Source organism: Choloepus didactylus, chromosome 7, assembly GCF_015220235.1.
Source record: "Choloepus didactylus isolate mChoDid1 chromosome 7, mChoDid1.pri, whole genome shotgun sequence".
Taxonomy (NCBI): domain Eukaryota; kingdom Metazoa; phylum Chordata; class Mammalia; order Pilosa; family Megalonychidae; genus Choloepus; species Choloepus didactylus.
The window spans coordinates 140,002,463-140,026,266 of NC_051313.1; the positions used below are offsets into that span (position 1 = coordinate 140,002,463).

The 23,804-nt window shown below is 48.2% G+C and overlaps 1 protein-coding gene across 7 annotated transcripts in view; it reads right to left on the bottom strand.

The window, feature by feature from the left end:
- Nucleotides 1-11,583: 11,583 nt before the first annotated feature.
- PHACTR1 (phosphatase and actin regulator 1) overlaps nt 11,584-23,804 on the bottom strand; it is a 581,688-nt gene continuing 569,467 nt past the window's right edge. For all 7 annotated transcript variants that reach the window (XM_037842145.1, XM_037842144.1, XM_037842148.1 and 4 more), the window contains 4 exons: nt 22,753-22,814; nt 18,276-18,416; nt 15,976-16,052; nt 11,584-14,919 (listed from right to left, as the gene is read on the bottom strand). In XM_037842145.1, coding sequence (XP_037698073.1) covers nt 14,904-14,919; nt 15,976-16,052; nt 18,276-18,416; nt 22,753-22,814 — 296 coding nt within the window. In that variant the 3' untranslated portion in view covers nt 11,584-14,903. The remainder of the gene's footprint in view (nt 14,920-15,975; nt 16,053-18,275; nt 18,417-22,752; nt 22,815-23,804) is intronic.

A 23,804-nucleotide genomic window follows, 5' to 3' on the forward strand; every position in this document is an offset into this window, starting at 1 on the left:
ATTTGGCTTTCCCTGATACAGTACTTGTTTAATTGTAAGCTGACTGTCTTGTGAGGCATCGGCTTGCTTAACAGGCTTTTACAAAAAGAGACCTTCCGTTTTTTTTTCTCTTTGTGCCAGTTGAAATGAAACAGTTATTGGAAAAAAAAAAAATCTGTCCCGATTTACCTACCAGGAGAAAGAGCATGTGATGTTTTTCGGAATTCATGCTTTTTCCTTGATGGGTCCTTAAATGTTGGGTGGGCTTTGGGGAATACTTTACCACACACAAGAGTAGGGGAGAAATCGCAGGCTACGGCTAATAGCTAATGACAGCCAGGCCGTATTATGCCACATCGTGGGAACTATTCAATTGGACAGTTTCAGGCTTTGGGAATCTGTGAGTGAAATGGGCCCCCTGGGTAAGGCTGGTCTGGGAGACAGCGACACAGAAGTGTCACCCTTCAGCTGTCAGACCTGCCGGAGCCTGAGTGGTGAATGGGATCTCCACCTCCCGCCCACCCGGAGGAGGAAGACAGTGACATTGTGGAGCTACAGTTCTAAGATTTGGGCCCTCCCCAATGTTGAGGAGAACGTTCAAAGGAAACTGAGTGGTTGACACCAGCTGCTACTTCTGTACAGTCACACATCCAAGAGTGTTTCAGTGTTTAAAACAAAAAAATTCCACTCGGAAGAAAAACCTCATAAAATAAAACTGCTGCCTACAGTTAATACTCTTAAAAAACGACTCGCTGTCAAGAGTTTGTTCAGCGATCACCTCTGCCCGGTGGGAATGTAAGAAAAAACCCATGGAAGTCAGTGATATTAGTGAATCCCGAGTCCAGAAAAAAAGACGGTGATCTCTCCACAAGAGGATAATTTCAAAGTATGAGCCCTTGCTTTCTAACACCTAAATTCTGGAGAGGACTGGGAGAGCAAGTGTGGGAGACCTGGGGAGATGGGGAGGGAGCAGGCTGGGGGCTAAAACTCCTCTTACTTCATGATTTGACTCAGGTCCAGATGATATGAAATGGAAGACTTGGTGTACTGCCGAAGGATCTAAGAATAAATATTCTGCAAGCATATTTTATCAAACCCAGTTTGGTAAGACCTTTCTGTCTGTGGGGAATGAGGTGGGGATTTTTTTTTTTTGTTCAAGTTGAGTCAATCTGATGCCATCAAGAGTTTTCCATATTAGAAAACTAGAAGAATCCATCTCAGCCGTAGGGTTTTTGAAGGCCCACACTGTGAGGGCAGTGATAAGAGTGGGTGAGGATCAGTTTCATTTTTTTTTTCCTTAGGGTTCACTCTTTGTACTGTACAGTTCTGTGGGTTTTTAATTTTTTTTTTTAACTTTTATTCTGGTAACATATAAAACAAAATTTCCCATTTTATCCAGTTTCAAAAATACAATTCAGTGGTGTTAATTTTAATGTCAGAATTTTATTTTGCTATGAGAAGTGTTTTGAACTACTGCCTTCCATGAGTAGCACACGCCTGAGGAAAAAACTCCCATATTCCCTTTATTCAAGATGTTTTTTAAGGATACTGCAGAGTTATTCCTTTATGTGAAAGCCCAGAATTTCTATCATAACCAAAAGGATGGTGGTCCACGTATGGGATTGTCCTCTCGAGGAAAACTGGGATTTAACATCATTAAATTTAGATCAATCAAGAGTATCTTCTCAAACATGTGAGAGATGAGAGAAGCCCTAAGTCGGCTCTGTGTTTGTGTGCATGTGTGCCTGGGCAGCTGTGTACACGTGCCTGCACCTGTCTGCGTGCGCATGGCTTTTTCCTGATGACAAATCGGATTGACCAGTTGTATGTACCCAGGCTTCAGGAAACGGGTCAGAGTTCTTGAGAAGTGCTTTTTTTTTTGTTCCAAGAAACTTGCCTGAAAACTGTGAGGCAACACTCAAGTCACATGAGGTTGTAGCAGGGCTCTTAAAGTCTAGTAGTGCTGTTATCTGGGTGTTAGACACACTGCCTCCTCCTTGAATTGCTTAAGAATCCCAGGTGCTGCGCACGTCCTGTGTCACGTGGTCGTTGCCTCCCCACTGGGGCTTGAGTTTTTTTTTCTCTCTCTCTTAGGAATTGAAGAATCTGGAGGGAAGTCTGTGGAAATGAGGAGGGTAAAAATGCAGCATATATGTCCAGAACTAGATTTTAAGACGAGTTTCTTGCTCAGATGTCCCAAGTGTCGGCCCTGTCCAAGCTATGAGATTCTAAACAGGGCCAAAGGCACCCATGGGGCACCCTGCTCTGCAGTTTGCAGCTGCCAGCCGTTGTGTGGGGAAGCAGCTTCCTTCTTCAGCAGGGTGTTTGGGGTTTGGAAGGGCTACAGGGCGGTTTTCTCTGCCCTTGGCAGAGAGGGGACAGTGTGAATTTTTGTAGCTGGATTGGTGGCATGAAACAAAGAGCTGTTTCTCCTTTAGACTCAGGGCCAAATGAAACTGCTTGCGGCTCTTGGCACAAGCTGCACCTTTCTAGATCAGCTGTTGCTTATCCAGAGCTGAAGCCAGTTTGAGTAGGAGTTGGGGCGGGGCGTGAAGGAAGAGGGGGCAGTGAGAGCAGAGAAGGGTGGTTGTTTTCCAGGAGTACCATGGCGGGAGGTGAGGGTATGTGAAGGAAGCAGGGGAGAGCACGTGCTCAGCTTTTACTGCCTTCCTGACTGCTGCTTGCCTTCCCTTCTCAGGCCCTCTTTTAGCCTTGATTTATGGGGGTTAAAAGTTGCTGGATGAGGTGATGATTGCCTGTCTCACTCCTGGGGGTGGCTTTGATTCCAAGGCAACCGTGAGGGGAATTAGAGAATATGGATCAGAGAAGGACATGGGCAAATCCTTCCAGAAGCTTGTTCCGACCGAACAGAATGTCAAATAGAACATCATAGCAAATCCTACTTGTTCAGACCTTAAAATCAGACCTGATATTTAGGTATTACTTTGTATTTGACCAAGAGCGTGTACACACACCTGTTTTAATTAATTCTTCAGGGCGGCCCTTTGAGGTGCCAGGGCTGGCCAGAGCTCACGCTGGCCTCTCACCTCCTGTGTCATCTCTTCCCATCATCCTTAGCCCAGAGTGGCTAACAACGAGCAACCTGGACCGTTGGCCATTTTAGCATCAATCTCTTTTCCTTCCTCACCTACTCTATGGACGTCATGCAAACAAGATCTGTGAGGGAGGCAGGGAGGAGGAGGAGAAACTTTGCATAGTTCTCTTCTAGGGGTCAGGAGGCTGCACCTCCCACCCCGGGGAGCCCACCCCCCAACCCCCTCATCCTCCCCAACCCCCAGACATACACACCTCCTGTTTCCCCCCATACAATCTATTTGGTTCATTTGTTCTTTTATTCACTTCCATTACTTCCATTCAATCATAAAATAAATGTGAATGCACTCCTGTCGGGTCAGGTACTGAGCTTAATGTGCTGAACTGAGCTTAATATTCAGCTGTAAAAACAAATGAAGTTCTGATACATGTGACCACATGGTTGAACCCTGAAGACATCATGTGGAGTAAAATAAGCCAGATACAAAAGCACAGAAACCATATGATCTCACTGATGGGAAATAATTGGAATAAGTAAATGCATAGAACCAGATACAAGAATACAGGTTCCCAGGGGCCGGGGTGGGGATAGGGCATGGAAGTTAATGCTTAATTTTTTCAGAGTTTGTGTTTGAGGTGATGGAAAAGTTTTAGTGATGGATGGTGGTAAAGGTGGCACAACATCGTCAATGTAAATAACACCACTGAATTGTATATTTGAAAGTGGTTAAAATGGGAAATTTTAGGTTGTATGCAAAATAAAAAATTTTACAAAAGACCCTCGAGACTCATCATCTATCTTTGATCTGCTCTGTGTGCCTGCTTCTTTCTCTCTTTCCCTCTCTGCAGTTTGGATTGCTCTGCTTCTCAGGTGCATGGATTGGTAGAAGACGATTTACCCTAAGATCCAAGCTTATATGCTACATGTCCAGCCTCCAGGCACAGCATCTCTTGGCCCAGTTCCCAAATCCGGGAAAGAGTCTGTGGCCCTGCTTGGCTCAGGGGCTGCCCTTGGATCTGCCATCTGTCACCTTGGGGGGAAGGAGGGCATAGGACAGAAACGTGGCTAGCAGGAGCCTCCCTGTGTCCACGGCAGGGTCGGGGGTAGCGAGTGAGGAACAGTGTTAAAGGCTCACTGTGAACCAGGAAGCCACCCAAAGAGCCGTCCACTCCACTGAGCAAATCTTTGCACCGGATATGTTCCCTGCAAAGCTGTCAGGGTGGCAGCAAAAACCTTCTTTGGACTAGGCCTGGCTGACGTTTCCTTCACCACTTCTTTGGCTTACACCTGCCATTTTTAGCACGGCAGCCCTTCCAGAAGGGGGTAGGCAGGGTGGGACTAGCCCACTGGCAGCATTGGCAAACGGTGTCTGGCCTAGCCTGGTGTTCTCTTTGGAAACCTTTCATACTGAGTCCAATTCATTCCAGAAGTCTTGGAAAGCCCGCTTTGCCCAGCTTCCTCCCTTCCACTTGGGGAGCACAGGCATTCGTGGTGTCTGTCAGCAGCTGAGTGTATTTGCGTCCGATTGCCTGGGAGGGTGTCTGATTCTCTGAGCATGTCCAACACCTAGGTCTCTAGACTGAGTTGGGCTGTGGCCAGGCCTGGTGGCAGTTAGTGAACCTTGACAAAACAAATCAGGGTGCTAGGGCTGACTGATCACACGAAAGGCACACCCAGGCCCGAGGAATGTCAGAGCGGGGAGAAGGCTTGCAGGTGGTTCAGTTTGATGTTCCCCTCCTCTAACACACAGGTAAGGAAAGCAAAGGGGGTTACGGGTGGCAAAGTGGATTATACAAGGTCACAGTTTGTGGCCGAGCAGGCACTAGAACCAGGTATCCTGGCTCCCATCTCGGGCAGTTGGACCAGTGGCCGCCACGGAATCAATGCCCAATAAATACTAGGTATTTTTGTTGTACATATGATAAAGGTTACAATGTACATTCTCCTCAGATTTACAGTCTCACTCAAGAATAAAAGATTCGGAGTAGATTCCTCCCTGAGAAGAGGTTTTTAGGAGGCTAGAGGCCCATTACAGGTTCTTGAAGGCCCTGCATTTGAACAGTGCTTCTGAAACTTTAATATGCAGCCAGATCCCCCAGGGAGCTTATGAAAAGCAGATTCTGACTCAGTAGATCAGAGAGGGCTCATTTCCAACAAGCTCCCCAGTGACACTGATGCTGCTGGTCTTTGGGGACAACAGTTTGCATAATGAAGACCCGGGGAACGTAGATTTCGCCTAGCACGAGGTGTAATCTTAACTGTAAAGAAATATGCCATAGATAATGTCATCTGCCTGTGCCATTTCCTCATTTTTAGATGAGTAGTCTGACTTCGTTTCTAAGAGACGGTAGGACTATTGATAAATGTTTGGAAAACACTCCCTCAAAACATGAGTGTAAAATCTCAGCACTGAGCCATGGAGTTCTCTACAAAGCACCCTCTCCCCTCACTGGGTCACTGGAAGTGGTTTCACTATGACCTTATCACAAGTAAGTCCATTACCAAGGAAGGCTCCATGGCAGATAACCAACCACCTTATGGTCACCTACCCAATATCGTCTTCCCTTTCTTCCTTACTCACCAGAACCCAATTTTATTTCAGGCAGGAGTGTGTTAATAAAGCTTTATTTCCCAACCTCCTCTGCAAAAAGGGATGGCCAATGAGATGGAAGGCTAAATCATAAGGTAGACCTTCCAGAAAAATTTTCAAGGAGGATTTACTCTGCTGGAAGGTAAATTTTCTTCAAACTTCCTGCCTAAAACAGACACAATGACCGGAACCCCAGCAGCCATCTTGGAATGTGAGGCAAACTTGAGGATGAAGCACAAGATAAGGATAGTGGGGGACAGAAATATAGAGCTGTGAAACAGTGATGGTGTCATGGAGTCTGCCCTGCTTAACTCCAGATTTCTTTTACTTGAAATAAAAATAAATCCCAATTTGTTTAAGCCATTGATACCTGGGTTTGTTGGTATGCGAAGGCTGCTGACACCATCAGAGTGGATGTGGTTAAGGCTAGACATGGATTTATTTTTTCCTTTTCTAGTAGACAGATTTTAAACCTGCATCTACAACTATCATCCTTCTGACCCCTGCCTCCAGGAGACCTGGATTCGAGTCAGAAGCCTGGGGTTCTAGCCTCAGCTCTGCCACTGCCAACCTCTGCAGTCATATTCCTTTTAAGCCTCAGTTCCCTCACCTGTAAAATGGGGGTGTCAGATGAAAGCATCCAAACAGCATGGGGTACAGAACTTATTCCACCGGTGTTGGGCAGGTCTCAAGATGACGGTGTGACTATGCAAAGACCTTCTGGCAGCAGTGACCAAGGCTGATGCAAGCCAAAATGGGATGGGCAGGGGTGAGGCTTAGACGCCAGCCCATTGCCCCCGTGGAAACCAGAAGGGGTGGGACTGTGTGCCCCTCTGATTAATGGAAGATGTGTGTGGCTCTAGTTTGGGGAGGAGAAGGGAGGGCAACACAAGTAGCTTTCAACAGGGCCTGAGAAAGCCTGCCGGGGGTCTCCACTCTGCAGCCTTTCTCACTCCATGCTGAGGCCCAGGTAGCGTCTCAGCTCCCCCGACCCCACTCCTTGGGCTGCTGAGATCCAAAAGCCTCTACCCAGCCATGACTTGCTTGGAGCCAGCAGAATGTACCATAATGTATCGTGGTGACCTGCAATTCGTGTTTGCTCTGTCCCACTGTGCGAAGCTGTGTGAAACCAGAGCAGAACACTCCACGGCAATTCTGTCCAATCAGAAGAGAAGTTTCTGCTTCAAATTTCTGCGAACCACCCTGCGAAGGCAAAGCCACCTGCCCCGTCCTTCCCATCTGCCCCACCCCAAGCCCTTAGGCTCAGCCCCTGCACTCTTTCTACTCATGCATAGTTGGCTATTTCCTGGAGGGCAAAAACCATGTCTTTATGATGAACTCAAAATACAGAGAAGTGTTTATCTTCCAGCGCAGGGGATGGGGGAGGCCGCCTGAAAATAGGACTGTGAAATATGACCCACCCATTGGTTGGCCCTGTGCTAGATGGTCTGAAAAGGGCCTGCATTTCCTTATTGTGGCCTGTCCCTAGATTTTAAAATTTGGTGTGATTTAAATCGCATCTAGTCAGGGAAAACACACTCATGCAGGTAGCTGTCCTTGTTTTCCTATAGTGTCTTCAAGGCAACCAGCACTCTATGTACTTGCTAGTCTTCCTTTTTAAATAATGACAGTTTTTAATGGAAAAGGAGTATTGCACAGGGTAAAAAAAAAAAAAAAATTGAAAAAAAGCCAAGGCAGCCAGGACAAAATGTCTAAGGGACTCGCCTACTCCCTCAGTCCTTAAATCCTCACATTCTCTTCCTCAAAAGCAACTTCCATGATCCTATTGGTGAGCGTGTGACTGTGTACTTTTCTAGGAAGAAGGAAGAGACAGCACGGGGCTTTGTCCTGCTTGCTTGGGGGCTGTCTTCACCAGGTCAGTGGGAGAGAATCCAGAAAAACCCCGAGAGAGTTCAACTGCCCCCAGGGTTGGCTGTCGTGGAGGGAGGGGACGCACTGGTGTGGGCCCTGATGACAGTAAACCTTTTAATGATGGAAAAGTGTCCCCCTCCACCCCTAATGACAAGGCAGCCCACAGTCTGAAGGGAGCTGGCCTCTCTTCTGGGGAGTCTCTTTTTGCTGTTTTAACCCCATGGCCTTCCCGAGGGGGCTTCTTGGAGGTTGCTGAGGCTTTGTGGGAGGCGCAGGGGCTGTGGCCAGGCCCCGGATGTGCTGTCACACCCCCAGCCTGGGCAGGCCTGGGGGATGCTGGGTGGCAGCTGTAAGAGGCTTTCACCCTGATTCCACCCAGGAGGGGATTTTTTGTGTGTGAGGCCATAAATTCAGCGGATGTGTGACGTACTTCAGCCGCACAGCTGGCCCTCTGACCGGTTGGGGGCTCTGACATGACTCGGCCTCTTAGGAACCACTGAAACCGCCCCCCACACCCTCACCCCTGATAAGGGCCTGACCACAACCATCCCACTCCAGGCTAGTAATTAAGGAACACGTGATTTTTTCCCTTCCTCCCACCATGTCTGTCTCTCATTTTTAATCAAAGGAACAGCAGCAGAAATAATATCACCACACAGAAACAGAGCCTCAGAGACCACGTGAGATGCAAACTCTCTATCCAGGAGGGTTCTGGAAACCCTGCTCAGTGTAGCATGGATTTAACTGGTTATCAGGGCCTAGAAGAAAAGTTAGTAAATTCTGCTTTTGTGGTTTACTCTTCTTGTCTCTTCCAAAAACAAATTCATTCGTTCATTTACCAGGGGCCCTTTGCCTTAGTCTGGGGTGCTGCCCCATGGAAATATTCGATGATCACCGTTCCCTTTTATGAAATAGGGAGAACATTTGTCAATTAAGGGCACATAAGGAACAGATCTCTTTTTATCAGAGACAAGGGTTTATTTAGGAAAGGGACCAGATGCACACATGTTACTGATGAAGCGTCTGATGTGGTCCCCTTCTCTGTCACCGGGCAGCATGTCGCTCTCCTGCCTTCCCAACAGCTATATGCAGCACACGCGCCTTGTCCAATGCCATTCCCTTACAGGAAGCCATAAATACTGGCTGTCAAATGGCTGTGGGAGGTCCCTTCTGGTGGGAAACTCTCAGCTGCAGGGAAGGCCTGGAGGGAGGGCCTGGGTTAAAGAGATGGCTTTCCCAGCAGGGAGGCCTGGAGACGGTTGGCCATCTCTCCCGGCCTCTAGGATGGTTCTCGTTGCCTGAAGTTAGCATCATCACTTCAGATGGGCAACGAGGATGCTCGAGTGGAGGCTCTGAATGTGTGAACTCAAGAAGGTGGAGGCAAAGCAATGCATGCATGGGGCTGGCACGGGGGTTACAGTATTTGGGTTTGGAGGCCACTCTGCCACTTGCTATCTGGGAGTCCTTGCCCAAGTTTTTGTTTTGGGGCCTGAGTTTCCTCAGCTTAAAACCCCAAGGTAGCATATAGTGCAAGAGAACAGCATCCACAGCCATAGTAGCTGCTGGCATTGCTGTCAGTAGGGATCACATGCCCAGAAGACATCAGAGGGCACATGCCACCAGTCAGGTGCTGGGGGAGATGACTATTTTGAGTTGTTTATGCTATCTTTTTCTTTGAATGCATGAGTACTCCTGTTCCTCATGATTATTCTGAAGTCACCTGACTGAGGCCTCTCTGGAACTCCTTTCAGAGAAGTCCCTTATTAGGCCCTGGCTGTCACTGAAATGTCACACGGTGGGACCACAACGGCCTCCTTTGCAGGGCTCCAGGGGCCCCCACAACAGGAAGGCCTGCTCTGGGGTCCCCAGGTGGAGCCAGGCCGGGAGAAGGGGGCAAAGCCTCGCTGTCACCCTGGCGGGCACACAGAAGAGCTGGGGCGTGTTAGGTCTGTGGGGGCCACTGTGGTCCTGACACAGGAGCGGTGTAACCAGGTCACGATCTGGAGCGAGCTCGCTGGCCTCAGGACTGGGTGGGATGAGCCTCCAGCCAAGACCTTACCTGTGATGAGTCTTAGGAGCGATTTTATCTACGACAAATTCCCAGGAGGGAGATGAGGGCCTTAGTACATAGCAGTGGTGCTGAGTAGGGTGGAATAGATTCTAGAACTAATTTGGTGTTCATATCACTGGAAGGGGGGGGGTTGTAGGATTCTGGTTTGTGTCTCAGCCACCGCTGGTCAAGGCCTAATGTCCCCCTGGCCAGATGAAGTGGGAGGCAAAGGAACTCGAGGTAACCCGGTTGGTGGAGGTTTCAGGATGGGGTGCCATGAAGACCTGTGGGAGAGGGCAGGTCCCGGGTGCTCCAAGACCAACCAGACAGTGCTTACTCTTTCCTAAGGACTAAGGGCTAAGCTTGATGTTACAGAAACCCAGCTGTCCCCCAATTCTAGAATACTGATGCGCTAAAGGATATTGGGGAACAGCTAATGCAATGCCCCCATTTTCCAGAAGGGTAAATAAAGGCCTAGAGTAATTACTGGCTTGACCCAAATTGTCCAGTTTAAGTGTAATGGGCGAGCCACCAATTCCTTGTCACAGGACAGTGTAGACAGATAGGTAACACTGCCTCTCCTGTTGAGCATGCATAGCCAGAATCTTCACTGACTTCAGAAAGGGCTCCCTCTTAATTGGATTATGGCCAAATTCCTGGAAAAGGGGGGACTCTTCCCTCTTGTAGAGCCTGGTGGGGGCTCTAGAAAGCTTATTTTTTTCTAGCCCTTTTGCTCCCCTAGACAAGTTCTAGCAGTCAGACTTATTCCAAACCAGAAAGCCCTGAGGGAGAGCAAAGGGCAGAATGTGGGAGAAGCTCTGAAACCCTTTTTGTAACCCACACGTCCTTTCTATTACAGCTACTCCTGCAAGTGCATCCTTCAGCCTGCCTGGCAGGAGTTCTAGGCAGATACTCCGGTGTAAATGCTGCAATAAAAAAATAAGCAGCACACAAGGCCATATTAAGAGGACAGTTTCCTAGGCAAAGGAAGACCGGCTCGCTTCTGTTCTCCCAAGCCCTTGCTACTTAGTGCACCATCTCAGGTCCAGCAGCGTCATGTCCTCTGGGAACTTGTTAGAAAAGCATCATCTCAGGCCCACCCCAGACCTACTGACTCAGAAGCTGCATTTTAACAAGACCCCCAGGTAATTCCTGCATGTGGTCAAGTCTGAGTGGCACCGTGCTAGGCTCCTGCCTCCTGGGGCAGTCACCCTGCATTGCCCAGCCATGGATAAGGTATCCAGCAACTCCCCCCTTCCAGAATGCAGGCGGCGAGGGGAAAGCCCCTCCTGCTTTCCAGAAAGCCTTCTAACAGAAAAGTAGCTACCAGAAGGCTAAGTGATAAAGCTCTGGCACTTTGCTTTAAAGGACTACTCAGGCCTCTCAGAAAGGAGACAGATGGAAGAAGGTAAAAAGCAAAGTTGCCCAGGGGCCCATCTGGCTTGGGGGCATTGCTGCAATCTGAGGTGGTGTGATAGCCAATGCTTTGGAGATCACTCAGTGATTTAACAAAAGGTTACTTTATATTCTTTATTCCCTACCTCATTGTTGAAGGCCAGAGTGGGGAGCCATACATTTTAGACATTCCTATAAAAATATTAGGGGGAAAAAAGTCCTAGTCTTCAAAAGTTACCTGGAAAGTTAATTTTTCTGCCACAATACTTCCTCACCCAATAATACACCAGACGCACAAAGTTTCCCTGTGTCTATGTGACGAGCTAACCTCCCCAGACAAAATAAGTATTTTCAGTGGTTCCTGGGGGATGTTGATAAAAACACACAAGAGTGAAAAGTAGAGTGGGATGGGGGGGGTGGTGGTGATCTGGGTGTTTTTTTGTTTTTTGTTTTTTTTTAAGTTTTATTTTTTATTCTGATTCTGATTCTTTCTGGTGTAAGGAAGATGTTCAAAAATAGATTGGGGTGATGAATACACAACTATGGGATAGAGCTGTGGACAGTTGATTGTACACCATGGATGATTATATGGTACGTGAATATTTCTCAATAAAACTGAATTTAAAAAAAACACCACAGGAGTCAAGGAAATGATTTTTTTTTTACTTTTTTTTTGTGGTTGTTGTTTTTAAAGAAACTGCATACATTATCAGAGACGAACAATAATTTAAATACCATGCAGTTTCTGTATGTACAAAACCCAGGCCATAGAGATCCAGTTTAATTGTTTTCTATTTACATTGTCTTCTCCATACAGCCGTCATCTGTTAAATTATAACACAGGACAGCCATGGGCCCGACGCTCACCACACTCACTCACTCCTATACAAGGACAAACTATATACAGACACCCGGGTAGCAACTGGAAAAAGCAACAGGTTTGGGACTTGCTTAACAGACAAGTAGGAAGAAAAAGTCATTTAAGGTGACTTTTGCTCACTGGCCGGGCACAAGGAGATCCTGAAATTTCATTCATTGAAGCACACACCACGGTTTCCATTCGCCGTATCTGGATACACGTTCATAAAGCACGAGAAAAATAATCCTGGAGCTCGTCATCACATTTACGTCACGTTTGGTTTCTCTGATCTGACAGAAAGGCTGGTGAGGGCCTCCGGAGAGGAACATGTCAGCAATTTTGAAAAAACAAATAGACCAATGGCAATTCTCTTTCGTTATCAAAGTGTGGGAGGGGACAGGTTGGAGGAATGTCTAATTTTGAGAGACATCTTTTTCCTCTCATGCTAACCAAGGTGACAAAATGCTCAATTGGGAACTTATACACACAAAATAAACCTTTGCTTGAAAACAGCAGCTTTTTCAGAAAGGGGATATATTTTCAACGGTCTAGCCCTCCTCTTTTTGTCCTAATTAATGTCAAACTGCTATCTTTAAAAGTCACACAAATTGCTTCAGTTGTCATAACAATGTGGCACAAAATAAAAAATAAAAAAGAGAAAGAAATTGGGATGGATTTCCAGAAAGCCCTCCAGGTTTTCAGAAAGGAAAGAAACAGCAGAGGCCTGTCCTGCCATCCATGGGGGTTGGCAAGCCTGTTTAAGGGCCACACTCCCATGTCCGTGCAAATGATTTCTGGAAAAGGACGCTCTGCAGGAAGACAGTGGGATACTGGGTTCAATTTCCTCTGAGCCTCAAGTGGACAGCACCACGAGGGCATGACGGGTGAAAACCTGGGCCGCCGGCTGACTCTCTGCAGGGAAATCAATATTCCTGGGGGATTGAAGGGCCAGGAACCAAGACCAGCAGGGAAACTGTTGGTGTTGGTGGGAGGAGTCCCGAGGACAGATTTCCCTCCAGACTCGCTCCTCGGCCAGGGCACTGCCTGCTGCCCGATGCATGACACCCGTTAGCAGGAACTCGGGCTCGAAGCTGGCGGGGCAGGCACCTCCTCCTGCAGGGTGGGCCCTTGGAGAGAAGTTAAACGAAAGAGCCTCAAATCTTTCGTTGGACGCTTCGCACATTCAAATGTCAGTAAGCCTTTTGGGAAGACTGCATTTACAACCATATTAAAGTCCTGGACCACATTTTCCCTGAACGATATCCCTCCCCAAGGCAGTAACTCTTCAGATTAAATTCAAAGACACTCAATCTAGTAATGACCTCCTGCTCCCTCAGGGGCCAGGCACTGGCACGCTCCCTTCCAGGTGGCAGATGGCAGCTGCCCAGCGGCTGGGAGGGGGCACTGCTTTAAAGAACTGCCCTGAGCTCTCCAAAAAGAAACCAAAAAAAAGTGCACACTGCTCCTGGGTTAACGTCGGCCACAGGAGTGGTTAATGCCAGCAGAGAATCGAATGGCCTCATTAACAGCTACACCTCCAAAGAGTAACTCGCTTTGCACCCGCTTCGTGGTGGGGGCTGGTTACCTCTGTGAAGGCTGAGCTGGCACATTCTAGAACCTGGGCATGTGCGACGGAGAGCAAGCCATCAGCCTGGTTAACTGTGGAGCCTCTGCAGGAGGCTGAGCAGGGCTTTGCCACCCAAGCCTACCAGCTCTGCTAGGAAGGAAAACAGACACAGCTCCCGGGGGCTCATTGTATCTGTTGGAGTTTGGGAATTGTCCTTCCCCTCACTGCACACCCTGTCTCAGCATCCCTCTGTCCACAGCACATCGTCTCTCTGTGGTCCTGCCTGAGTAGGACAGTTGGCCACACATCTCCCTCCTGCTCACCAGCATCGTGAGGAAGGAAGGATTCTTCCTGGTTGACTAGAAACAAGATGGTACCCCACAGGCTGGTGTGATTCTGGTGTATGCCAAACTCTGGGGCTTCTCCACCGAAACTCTTAAGCGCCAAGAGAGACGAACAGAAGGCCATCCGGAGCTTCCGGAGGGCCAGCCCACCTGTGACAGGAAAGCCAGTGTTGCAGGACTGATTTCTGGCCTGCATGCCTTGGTCCTACACTCAGAAGCTGTGAACTTCCAACTCCCGCGGTCACCAGCACTGGGCAGACAGGGGAAAGTAAAAACACTATCAGCCAGGCCGAGTTTCTCAGCCCGGTCCTTATGCCCTTGCATGGCCCTATGCCATCTGCAGGTCTACACCATGAGAACCCTAGCAATGGCGGCGTGCGTGTGCATGTGAGATCGCCTGGGACCCTCGGCTTTCTTAACACAGATTAATTTGAACTGAAGAGGACAGCTTCCCCCTTCCTCAACCAAAGCCCCTTGGAAGGGGGCTCAGCTCCGCCTGCAGGGCCAGGATGGGCTGCTGGGTCCCAGCCTTCCCTTCCCCTGAGCACACGCACTCCCACGTCCAAAGGTCACCTGCACGCTCACCCAGAAAAGGGCCCTTCCTTTTCATGTGCTGTATGGAGATGGTGACGGGACACAGGGACAAGAGCCCCTGAGGACAGGCTCCCCTCAGCATCATCCTTCTAAGGCTCCCAAACCAGATGCCGCGTTTGGAGCGAGCGCGAGTGGCCAAGTCTAAGAGCCAAAAAGCCGCTTCGCTCTGCACTGCTGTCCCCAAGTCAAACCTGGCACCTCAGCTTTCTTTGGACTCAGGTGACAGACACTCGCGAGGAGGAGTTCTCTGGAGACTGGGTGCGGTGCCCGCTGGGCCTGGGCGAAGGACAGAACAGCTCTGCACGCCCGGAAGTCTTCGGTCAGGACCTGGGGGGCGCCTTCGGCCCCACCAGGGCAGACGGGGACAGATCTCAGCGTCCAAAGTCCTCTCGGCAGCTCTGACCACGGAGCGGGGACCACCATGTTTTCACAAATATAATCTTGATTGTGTTTCCTTTTATTTCTCTTCTTCTTCTTTTTAAAAAAAGGCAGTTCAGAAGATTTACATTGTAACGGGGAAGTGAATAAATACCAGCACTTATGGTTCTTATAAATTTATGTTTTGAAGACAGCATAGCACTCAAGAGGAGTTCAATGGTTAAGGTCGGTGAAACCTGGGGAAACAAATAATTACATCAAGACTGAGGGGCTATCAGATGCGTGGGGTCGGCAGTCCACCCTTCCCATTTCCAGAGTCCTTGTTCTTGACAGGAAGACGGAGGTTTAAAGCTCCAACTAAAAGCACATCCTCATATGAACCCCCTGGAGAACTCGAGCTCCAATGACTTCACCTTTGGTTCTGGGTTACTCTGGAGCCCCTAGGGGGTCTCGGCGCACGCTGTCAGCCTGGACACGACAGCAAGGTGGACACAGCCATTGTCACTGAGCCCGGGAACTAGGTACCCAGGAAGTCTTCTTTCTCTCAGTGTTCACCACAGGCGACGGTCACGAGTGAAGTCAATGGCTGTGTCACTAACCGCCTGGGAGACCATATGTCGGCCTTTTGATCACTCTGTGCCTCAGTTTCTCCCAGTATCACAGAGGACTGGCTGGGAGAGTGCTGTGCAATAACAAATGTGCACCCACCTTGGAAGGACCATGTGGATTTGGTGTGGGGTGCAGGTTTGCCCTCTGCTGACTAGCTCTAACTCTCCCCCTCTGCTCAGGTCTCCATAAAAAACCCACTCTGCAAATACTTGCAATCTGGGCACTTAGAGCTTTTGTTTGAATGAATTAAAAGCTTTCATGGGGAATGAATGCCTAATGGAACAGAGTTTCTGTTTGGGGAGATGAAAAGTTTTGGTCACCGACCGGGGTGATGGCAGATGACATTGTGAATGTATTTGAAGGTGGTTATGATGGAGAACTTACGTTGTATATATGGTATCACGATAAAAATTAAAACAACAAAACTTGGCCTTCGGGAAGTTTCTTTTAGTCTGTGGCCTTGATGTTCCTTCCCCTGATAAAAGTTGTAAGGCAACTAATTTCAGAAATGTAAAGTGTAAATTTCATGGCAACCTTTCTTTTTTCTTCTTTCCCACTGCACCCATCAAACCACTTATGATCTGGGAGTGGATAGGGCAGTTTAGTTGGGAGTAACTATTGCTTATTGGCAATTTGCGGGGGCAAAAGTCAAAAAAAAAAAAAAATGAAAACTCACTACTGACCTTGTTAAATGTCTACTCAATTCATGAACCTCCATTTCAGTACTTTTAAACTCATTGAGCTCCTTGCGAATGGCAGCCTGGAACAAAGAGATGCCCATAAATATGCAGAAGAAGGAGATGGAAAGGAATTCACTTTGCATTTCATTTCTAACCATACTGTTTTTCTTAAAGCCATACACGAGCGTAAAATGGATTTCTTCACTGGGAGAAAGAAAATCACCTGAGAAGTCTTCCAGAACCTACTAAGAACCCTCCTCCCCTTTGATCTAAATCCCAAATGACAAAGTATTATATTACCCAGAGTGTATTTTTCTTTCTCTGTTCACCAAGCTGTTCCACCCAGGCATCAATAATGATGCCTACCTACCCAGATAAACCACGGCAGCACTCCCAGGTTCCCCAGTACAGATTTAAACACCAACTTCTCACATCCTTAGGCAAACACACTGAGCTCATCACAGGCACAGAAGCCTCAGAATGGTTCCTCCCAAAAGGGAGGACCAAATTCTCCCACCACATTAAGGTGATGGCCAGCCTCCTCTCCCCAACCCCTGTTCCCCTTTGATTTATGAATCCTTGCGCCTCTTTTACAGCTCAATCAACTCTGAGGTGATACAGGGTACAAATATTTATAGATAACCCTTCCTGACCTCACCCCTGTAGGAATGCTCACCGATGGGGCTGCAGCTGCCGAGGAGGCTGGGCAATCAAAAGGGCAAAGAGAGAGTGTGAGCAGGTGGGCGAGCAGGAGGGACTGAAATGGAGGGGTGGGCTTGGAGACACCCCCCTTCTTCCTCAGGGGCTAAAATTTTAAACATGTGCCCTTTTGCACAGCTCTATGGCTGATATTTGCTTTGATCAAGGCACCAAGGGTTTGAGGATGAAAAAATCTTGTGGTATGAGCAAGAGCGGCTCAGCCAGGAAAATGAGGCGCTCTTGGCTTTAGGACACACGGACAAGGCTAAGTGCCCAGGTTTCAGCCTCAGGGGCGTAGCTTCCTGTTATTCCACTCCCAGGGGCCCGTGAAGAACTGAAGACTGTCACGGCTGTACTAGCATTTAGCCTGGTGCCTGCGGAGAAGACGTGTACTTTCCTTTGACGTTTGCTAACACCCTCATCCTTGGTAAACAAGAACACTGCGATGAAAGGGTGAACAAAAGAAAACAAAAGACAAAGCCTCCTCCTCTCTTCCCATGTAGACAGGGACTAGGGACTGGGTGTGCTTCTCTCTCTTTTGCATGGTGGTGCAATTGCCGGGGTGCTCACCACTGATTCCTGGACACAGAGGAGGAGATGAGAGCCTTGTGGACAGAGGAGACCTTGCTTTTCGACCCTGGGGGAAGCCATTTCTGGGAGGAAGTCTTTATGCCTTTGGCCAGCAGTGAACTTCCCTTTGCATATATTTCTGGGAATTCCTTGAGTCCAAGTTGGTGATGATCCAGCCAGTGTGGGCTGAAAATGACCCACACGCTGCATAGGAGTCCCATAGGATACCTCTGGGATGGATGGAGCACCCCAGACTCTTCACTTTTCCTCATATAGTTGACATGATCATTGCGCTAGACTACATTTAACAAAGGCCTATAGCCTCTTAGTTTCTTGAGATCACTGGACTAGAATTACAAAGGATTATCAAGCCCAGGTTCATTTTGATATCAGATTTAACCAAATCACTGCATTTCTTATAAAACTAACTCAATTCCAGATTCTTTTTTTTTTCCAGCTTTCCAAACTGACGAGGGACATATGTTTTACTACAGCTCTGTGGCATGTGCCCTCTCTCTCCCGCTTTGGTTACGAGAACCGTGAACACCGCTGACGATGCCTTCTCCTGCTTTTGCAAACCTCCCCTTGGATGCCCTGGGGTGCTCTCTACCCGGGAGGTTAGAAATCAGCTGGGAGCCCAGAACCTTGTGTCCTTAATCTGTTCTGTGTCTACACAACGCCTATCCTGCTTCTCCGGACACAACCCCCCAGGGCTGCCTTTCCTCCTGTAAAACGGCCACAACATCCTCCGTCCATCCTGCGCATTCTGTGAGCCACGGAAGAATAAATCCAGTAACCTCCCCTCGTCCTCTGGAGTGTCTTGGGGAAAGGTGCCGGGAAGCAGCACCACCAGCCTACGCGGCTGGCATTTTGGCACTCGATTCCCGAGACTGTGACTAATGCTCTGTTACCGGGCTCATCACAGGCTCCCCGGTGGCCAGAGAGAAATCCAGTCCATAAGGGGCAAACCCAGGCGAGAGAAGCCTCCCCCCACTCCCGGCAGCTCCCCTCCCTCCTCCCCCAGCTCCCCTTACTTTGTCGGCCGCGGTGAGGCGGGTCCACGGTTTGTCTGCCCTTCGGTCATAGTCCTGAGCGTCAGCCACCTCCACGTAGTCACTGAAGCGAATGAGGATCTTCCTTTCCCGAAGTTCTTCCACTGTGGGCCTTTGGCTGAGCTGCAGGGAGGGAAAGAGATGTGGCCAGTCAAGCAGGGAAGTTTAGAACGTTTGGTTCCATCTGCGCATTTACAGGTGTGGAGAATGGGGTCTGGAGAAGCCCGTCAATGTGACAGGGCCACATTGGGACTTGGGATTTTTCCAGGACTCTAAAAGAGAGCTTTATTATCCTGAGATACCTCCAGGCTGCTATGGATAGGCAGCCAGTCTGTCTCCTTCTTAATAACGTTGGGGTGTCTGTCTTTAAAAGAAGCTTGTTTTTCTGGGTGTGTGTGTGTGTGTGTGTGTCCACTGTGTGTTCTCCTGCATCTGTCCTACTTCTTCCACCACATATGGAGTGATTTTGTCCTATTTGGGATTTGTTAGTCTCACCCTTAGGAGCCAAATTTAGTACTCTCTGCAAGATGGGTTTGCAGTAAGTTGCGTGTATGTTTTAGACAGAAAAGAATATTGCAGTTAGCATGCAGACTCTGGAGCCTGCAGGGATGGAGACACATTGATTTACAAGGTCAGAGGAGACCTGCTTAAGGTCTTCAAATAAAAGGCCGATCCACAAATGCTGGGCTGCGTGCAGAGCAAGGAAGACTCAGGGTTGGTACTGCAGTGAAGGAATGGGAATGAGTAAAAGGGGAATGCATATTTATTTAACTATCTCCTGATATGACCCACTTGTACCCTTCCTTTGTAATTTTACAAGATAAGACTGGCATTTCTATTATCTCTTCCTGTCACTGGGTTTATTTCTTCTGGAGCAACACAGTTGTTCTCTCTTTAGGATGTCGTCAGTTCACGTTCAACCGATGATATTTAAAAGCATTTTTTTCTCCAGACCCAAGACTTTATTTAATTCTATTAACAGAAGATGCAGGCAGATAGAATCTTGCCACTAAGGCCTATGAAACAACCACAAGTGTCCAAACCACCCTGGCTGATTTGACTCTGTATCATGCTGTGTATCATTTGACTCCATGTACCCTTGGCTGGTGCTGGAATGTTTCAACTTGCTGTCAACTGGCCTACAGTGGAAAAGCATAATTAGATGGTTGCCGGGCTGGTCTTGAATTGCACAGTGGTGGGTATGATGGCACAAGGCAGGCCTGGAGCTCCCTCTGTGGCCATGGCGGGAGGACAGGCAAGAGGGTCCGATGGCCCTGACCCTTGTGTCTAGGATGTGTGCGGCTGCCCCTCAAGATGGGCCGGTCTGTCCCGAGGCAGCCTGGGATTTCCTGGGATGCTCTGACATCCATGCTGGTCTTTCCTAGGAAACCACAGGCTTCCCAGGCGCTATGCCTTGGATGGCAGTAAACAAAAATGGCGGCCCATTCTGACTGCAGGATGTGCTCTCCAAAGTGTGAATGCAGCGGGTTTTTACACCATAATTGAAACATGTAAAAACATTTAACGTTTCCCGTATATTTATCCCAGGTAAACAGAGACCCCTACTCAGAATCTCCAGCTTGAGTTCCTCAGGGCTAACAAGACTACTCCAGGGCACTGTGCAAATAGTGTTGCTATTGAAATGTGCCTTGACATGAAAAAGGCTGTTAGGCACTGAATTTAGAGTTTATCTTCCTGGAAATCGTGACCTGGATTTTGCCAACAGTCTGTCCACAGCAAGACTTGGGAGTGAAGAGAACACAAAACGCTTGAGCTGATGTTGAGCCTCAGACAGGGCCAACCTCTCCAAATCGATGTGGTGCTGGGCCCACGTGCTGTGGAGGGTGAGTGAGGCCTGAGTGGACTTTTGCCTCTGGTGGGTCTGTGTGTGTGAGGACGGGCTCATGACCAGCTACCAGGGCTCTCCTCTGCCAGTTGGGGCTCATCCCCCTGGCTCAGTGGGGTGCAGAGGACACGACTTTGGGCTTGTGCTTACTAGCTACAGCCCTCGGGGCACAAGGAACCCAAGGCCCTTCCTCAGATGTTGAGGAAATAATCTCGAGCCAGGTATTCTGAGAAGATGAGCTGGAAGTTGGGGTGGAGAGGAAGAGTATTCCGTAGTATTGATTCATCAATGTGGGGCAGCAATAGAATCATTTGCAACTAAATACCCAACGAATTGAGAGTCTATTCATTGAAACCCAAATAACACCATTACAATCTGAATCCAAGTCCATTTCTTTCTTTCCTTCTTTATCTTTCTTTCTCTCACCCACCCACCCATCCATCTACCTATCTTATCTAGCTTTATTGTGGATGGGAGGTGGGCATTTTTAAAAGACAAATCACTCCTAGGCTAGTCTCAATTTAGCTGAAGAAAATGACTGGTGTGTGCCTATCGCCACCAGCCACTGGGTTTTATTTTTTATTTTTCTCACTAGTCCCTTAAAATTAAGAACTTTATGAAGGCAATCCTCCGGCTGAGGGCAGGTGACTGGAAAGCAGCCACTGGCATGTGGTCTTGGTGATAAAGGCTCAAGAGGCAAATAACTCGCCCAGAGCCAGGAAGTTATGAATTCCCTATCTGCCAGCTGGCTCGGCGTCTCTGACCACAAAAACAGACACGAAAACTGTTTCCCTCCCCTTCCTGTCTCTCCCTTAGAAACACTCACCCCTTTGCTCAAGCCCATTAGTTCTCATTCGCCAAACTCTTTCCAGAGGAGGGTCGAGGCTGAGATTACACAGTTTTCCTGGGAGAAGGAAGGATAGCCCAGGAGAAAAGAGGCATTTACCTTGCCTTGGAGACCTGCATAAACCATGGGCTACTTAGAAGTAGCTGTCCCTGGACTTAACCCACGCTGGGGGAGATGGGTGTGGAAGGAACTCCCTCCCCCAACATAGTATACTATTAGCAGTTTTTTTCCTACAAAATCCTGTTATCTTTTTTGAGATAAGGATTCAATAAATGTATAAGCATTTTACTATTACTAGCTTTTAGTAAGAAACCTAAAGTTCTGGGAGAATATTTGGGTCCTTGTTATCAACTCCAATGAACTTCAGGAAAATCTGATTTTAACAAATGTTTGGCATGTCTAGAACATTCTGTGTGGTAAATGAGGGCTTATCACCAGCTTTGTTTTCATATCCCAGTCATTTCAAGGACCCATGAGGATAAGTCCTTCTTAGGACTTGAGCTCAAGAAAAAGCACCCCTATATCCAAAGATGGGGGCCCCAGGAATGTAAAGAGTCAGGCAGGGGTGAGAGCAACTGGTGGAAGTGAGGGAACTGAGCTCCTGTTCTAGTCCCCTCCAGGGTGATGTCAGCAAATCATCCAACCTTTCAGGCACTTGTTTATCCTACTCCTTTTTATTGGGTGGGCATTGGATTTGCTACGGGACGTTTGGGACGCTGTAAGGGAGAGAAAGTGTGGGGGGAAATACAAATCATCACCTTCCATAACTGGAATATTTTAGGACCTCTGAATCTCTTCCTTTGGTTTACATTTCTAGAGAGAAAACTCCACTAATCCACCTTTTCAAAATTGATGTTAATGGGCCTCTCACCTGTCCCTAAGATTTGAGTATCTTTCTCTCAAGAAGGTCACTGCTGGAAGCTGATTAAAAAACACTCTGGTTGGGCAGAATGTAGCATTGTATCTTGTGTGCTGCTGATTAATCAAACTTGCCAACATCATCCAAAAAGAGCCTCAAAGATTAGTTTATTCCTAACGAGGCCACTCATATAGAATAAAATCTATTTGGATTGAAATCACATTGCCAAACCATCACATTGGATTGAAATCACATTGCCAAACCATTTGAAATATATTCAAATCCCAGCTTTATGATTGGAATTTAAGTAGGTCTTTCTTATCAAGTACTTTAATCTGGGGCTTTCCAAACGTCTTCATTATGTTTTTCGGTACTTTTGGCATATTCCTAATTCAGTTGTTCAATTTGGATTTAGAGCAATAAAATCACGTAGTTCTTAATTAATACGTAAGGAATAGGATAATGGGAGGCAAGGGAAACTTGCACTTTCCCAGAGTCACAGCCAAATAACCATGTTATTTTTAAGACTACCAATTTCGACAACGAAATTCCAATTGCTTGATGGGGTTATAGTGAATTTCTTAAAACAAAATATGCACTGTAATGGGAAATAAAATGCAAATGACAACAGTTGTGTGTGTGTGTGTGTGTGTGGGTGGGTGGGTGGGTGGTGTTAGGTGGGTGCTGCAAACCAAGCAACATAGAATGTTGGAAACCAAAGGACTGAGAGACATCAGGAAGCCGAGTGGGCCACTGTCCCCTGGAGAAGGTCTTGTGGAGTAAGAACCCTGCACGTCCTGACCAGAGGGGAACCACCACTGACGCAGCTCCAGTCACGGCCACTGAGGCCCAGGGACGGAGAGGGTCCCCTCCAGTGCCCACTCCTCGGCACGGACGCCCAGCTCACCTTTCGAGTTAGCCTCCTCTTGATCTCCCTTTTCTCCTCTTGTTCCTCTTGTTCATTCCGAGCTGAAAGAAATAACGGAGATGCTTCTGATTTTGGCCCCTGGTGCCACAGCCCGGTGCAGCCTCTGAGCTTCTGCCGGCTCTTGGCCAAGCACTTCACAGTTTGAACAGTGGGGCGTGACAGCTCCTGTCCCCGTCCCGGGCAGCCCCTCTGCCGGGGGGAATGCTTTCCGAATGGCCTGCGTGGTTTCTAACGGGCAGGGAGAAGGCCCATCTTTTCATTAGGTTTTCCTTATGTCACATAAAGTTTCAGGTCCCCAGACGGGGAGGCTGGGTTGAGAAATGTGACCCCGAATCAAGGAAGTGAGTCTTAAAAGAGTGGGAGTGCCGACAGCAGAGGCCACAGCGTTTGGGGGGGCCTGACCTGAGGCTCTCTTCTTGGGGCAGGCCTTGGGCCCCCCAGGGAAGGGGTAGGTGCATTGTGATGTGGCCCGTGTCTGGTGCATTGTGGGATGGAACGGAAGGCTGGCCCCGAGCGGTGTCACCACCTGCTGCAGAAAAGGCCATCGCAAGGCTGGCAGTGCCACGAGGAACTGCGAAATGCTCACCTTTAGCAAGCCCCGATTCCATTAATTCTTTGAATCTTCCAAGAAGTCCACAGAGCATGTGGGAGGCCAGAGTGTGGGATACAATTGCCTGCATTTAGACTCTTAAGGAGCAGAGTAGACTTCAGAGCCTAAAGGTTCCCAGCTTATTATGTGGGGTGATTTAGTCATCAGATTTTTAAAGTGCCGCAGGTAAGAGGGTCTGGGGAAGGGAACAGAGATTTGAGGGGCTGAACTTTGGGGCTTATTTCTCCTTTTACACTTATTGAATGACCTTGGATGGGCCACTTTTCTTCGGGGCTTTGGGATAGAAGTATACATATAAGCACTGCACTGTCCAACTTAAAGAAAACCACGGAAAGAAGTCCTCTGATTCTCACCCACTGGAGTTTAGAGTGGGATTACTAAAAATCAACCATTTCAGGTGGATTTGGGCCCAGGGTATCAA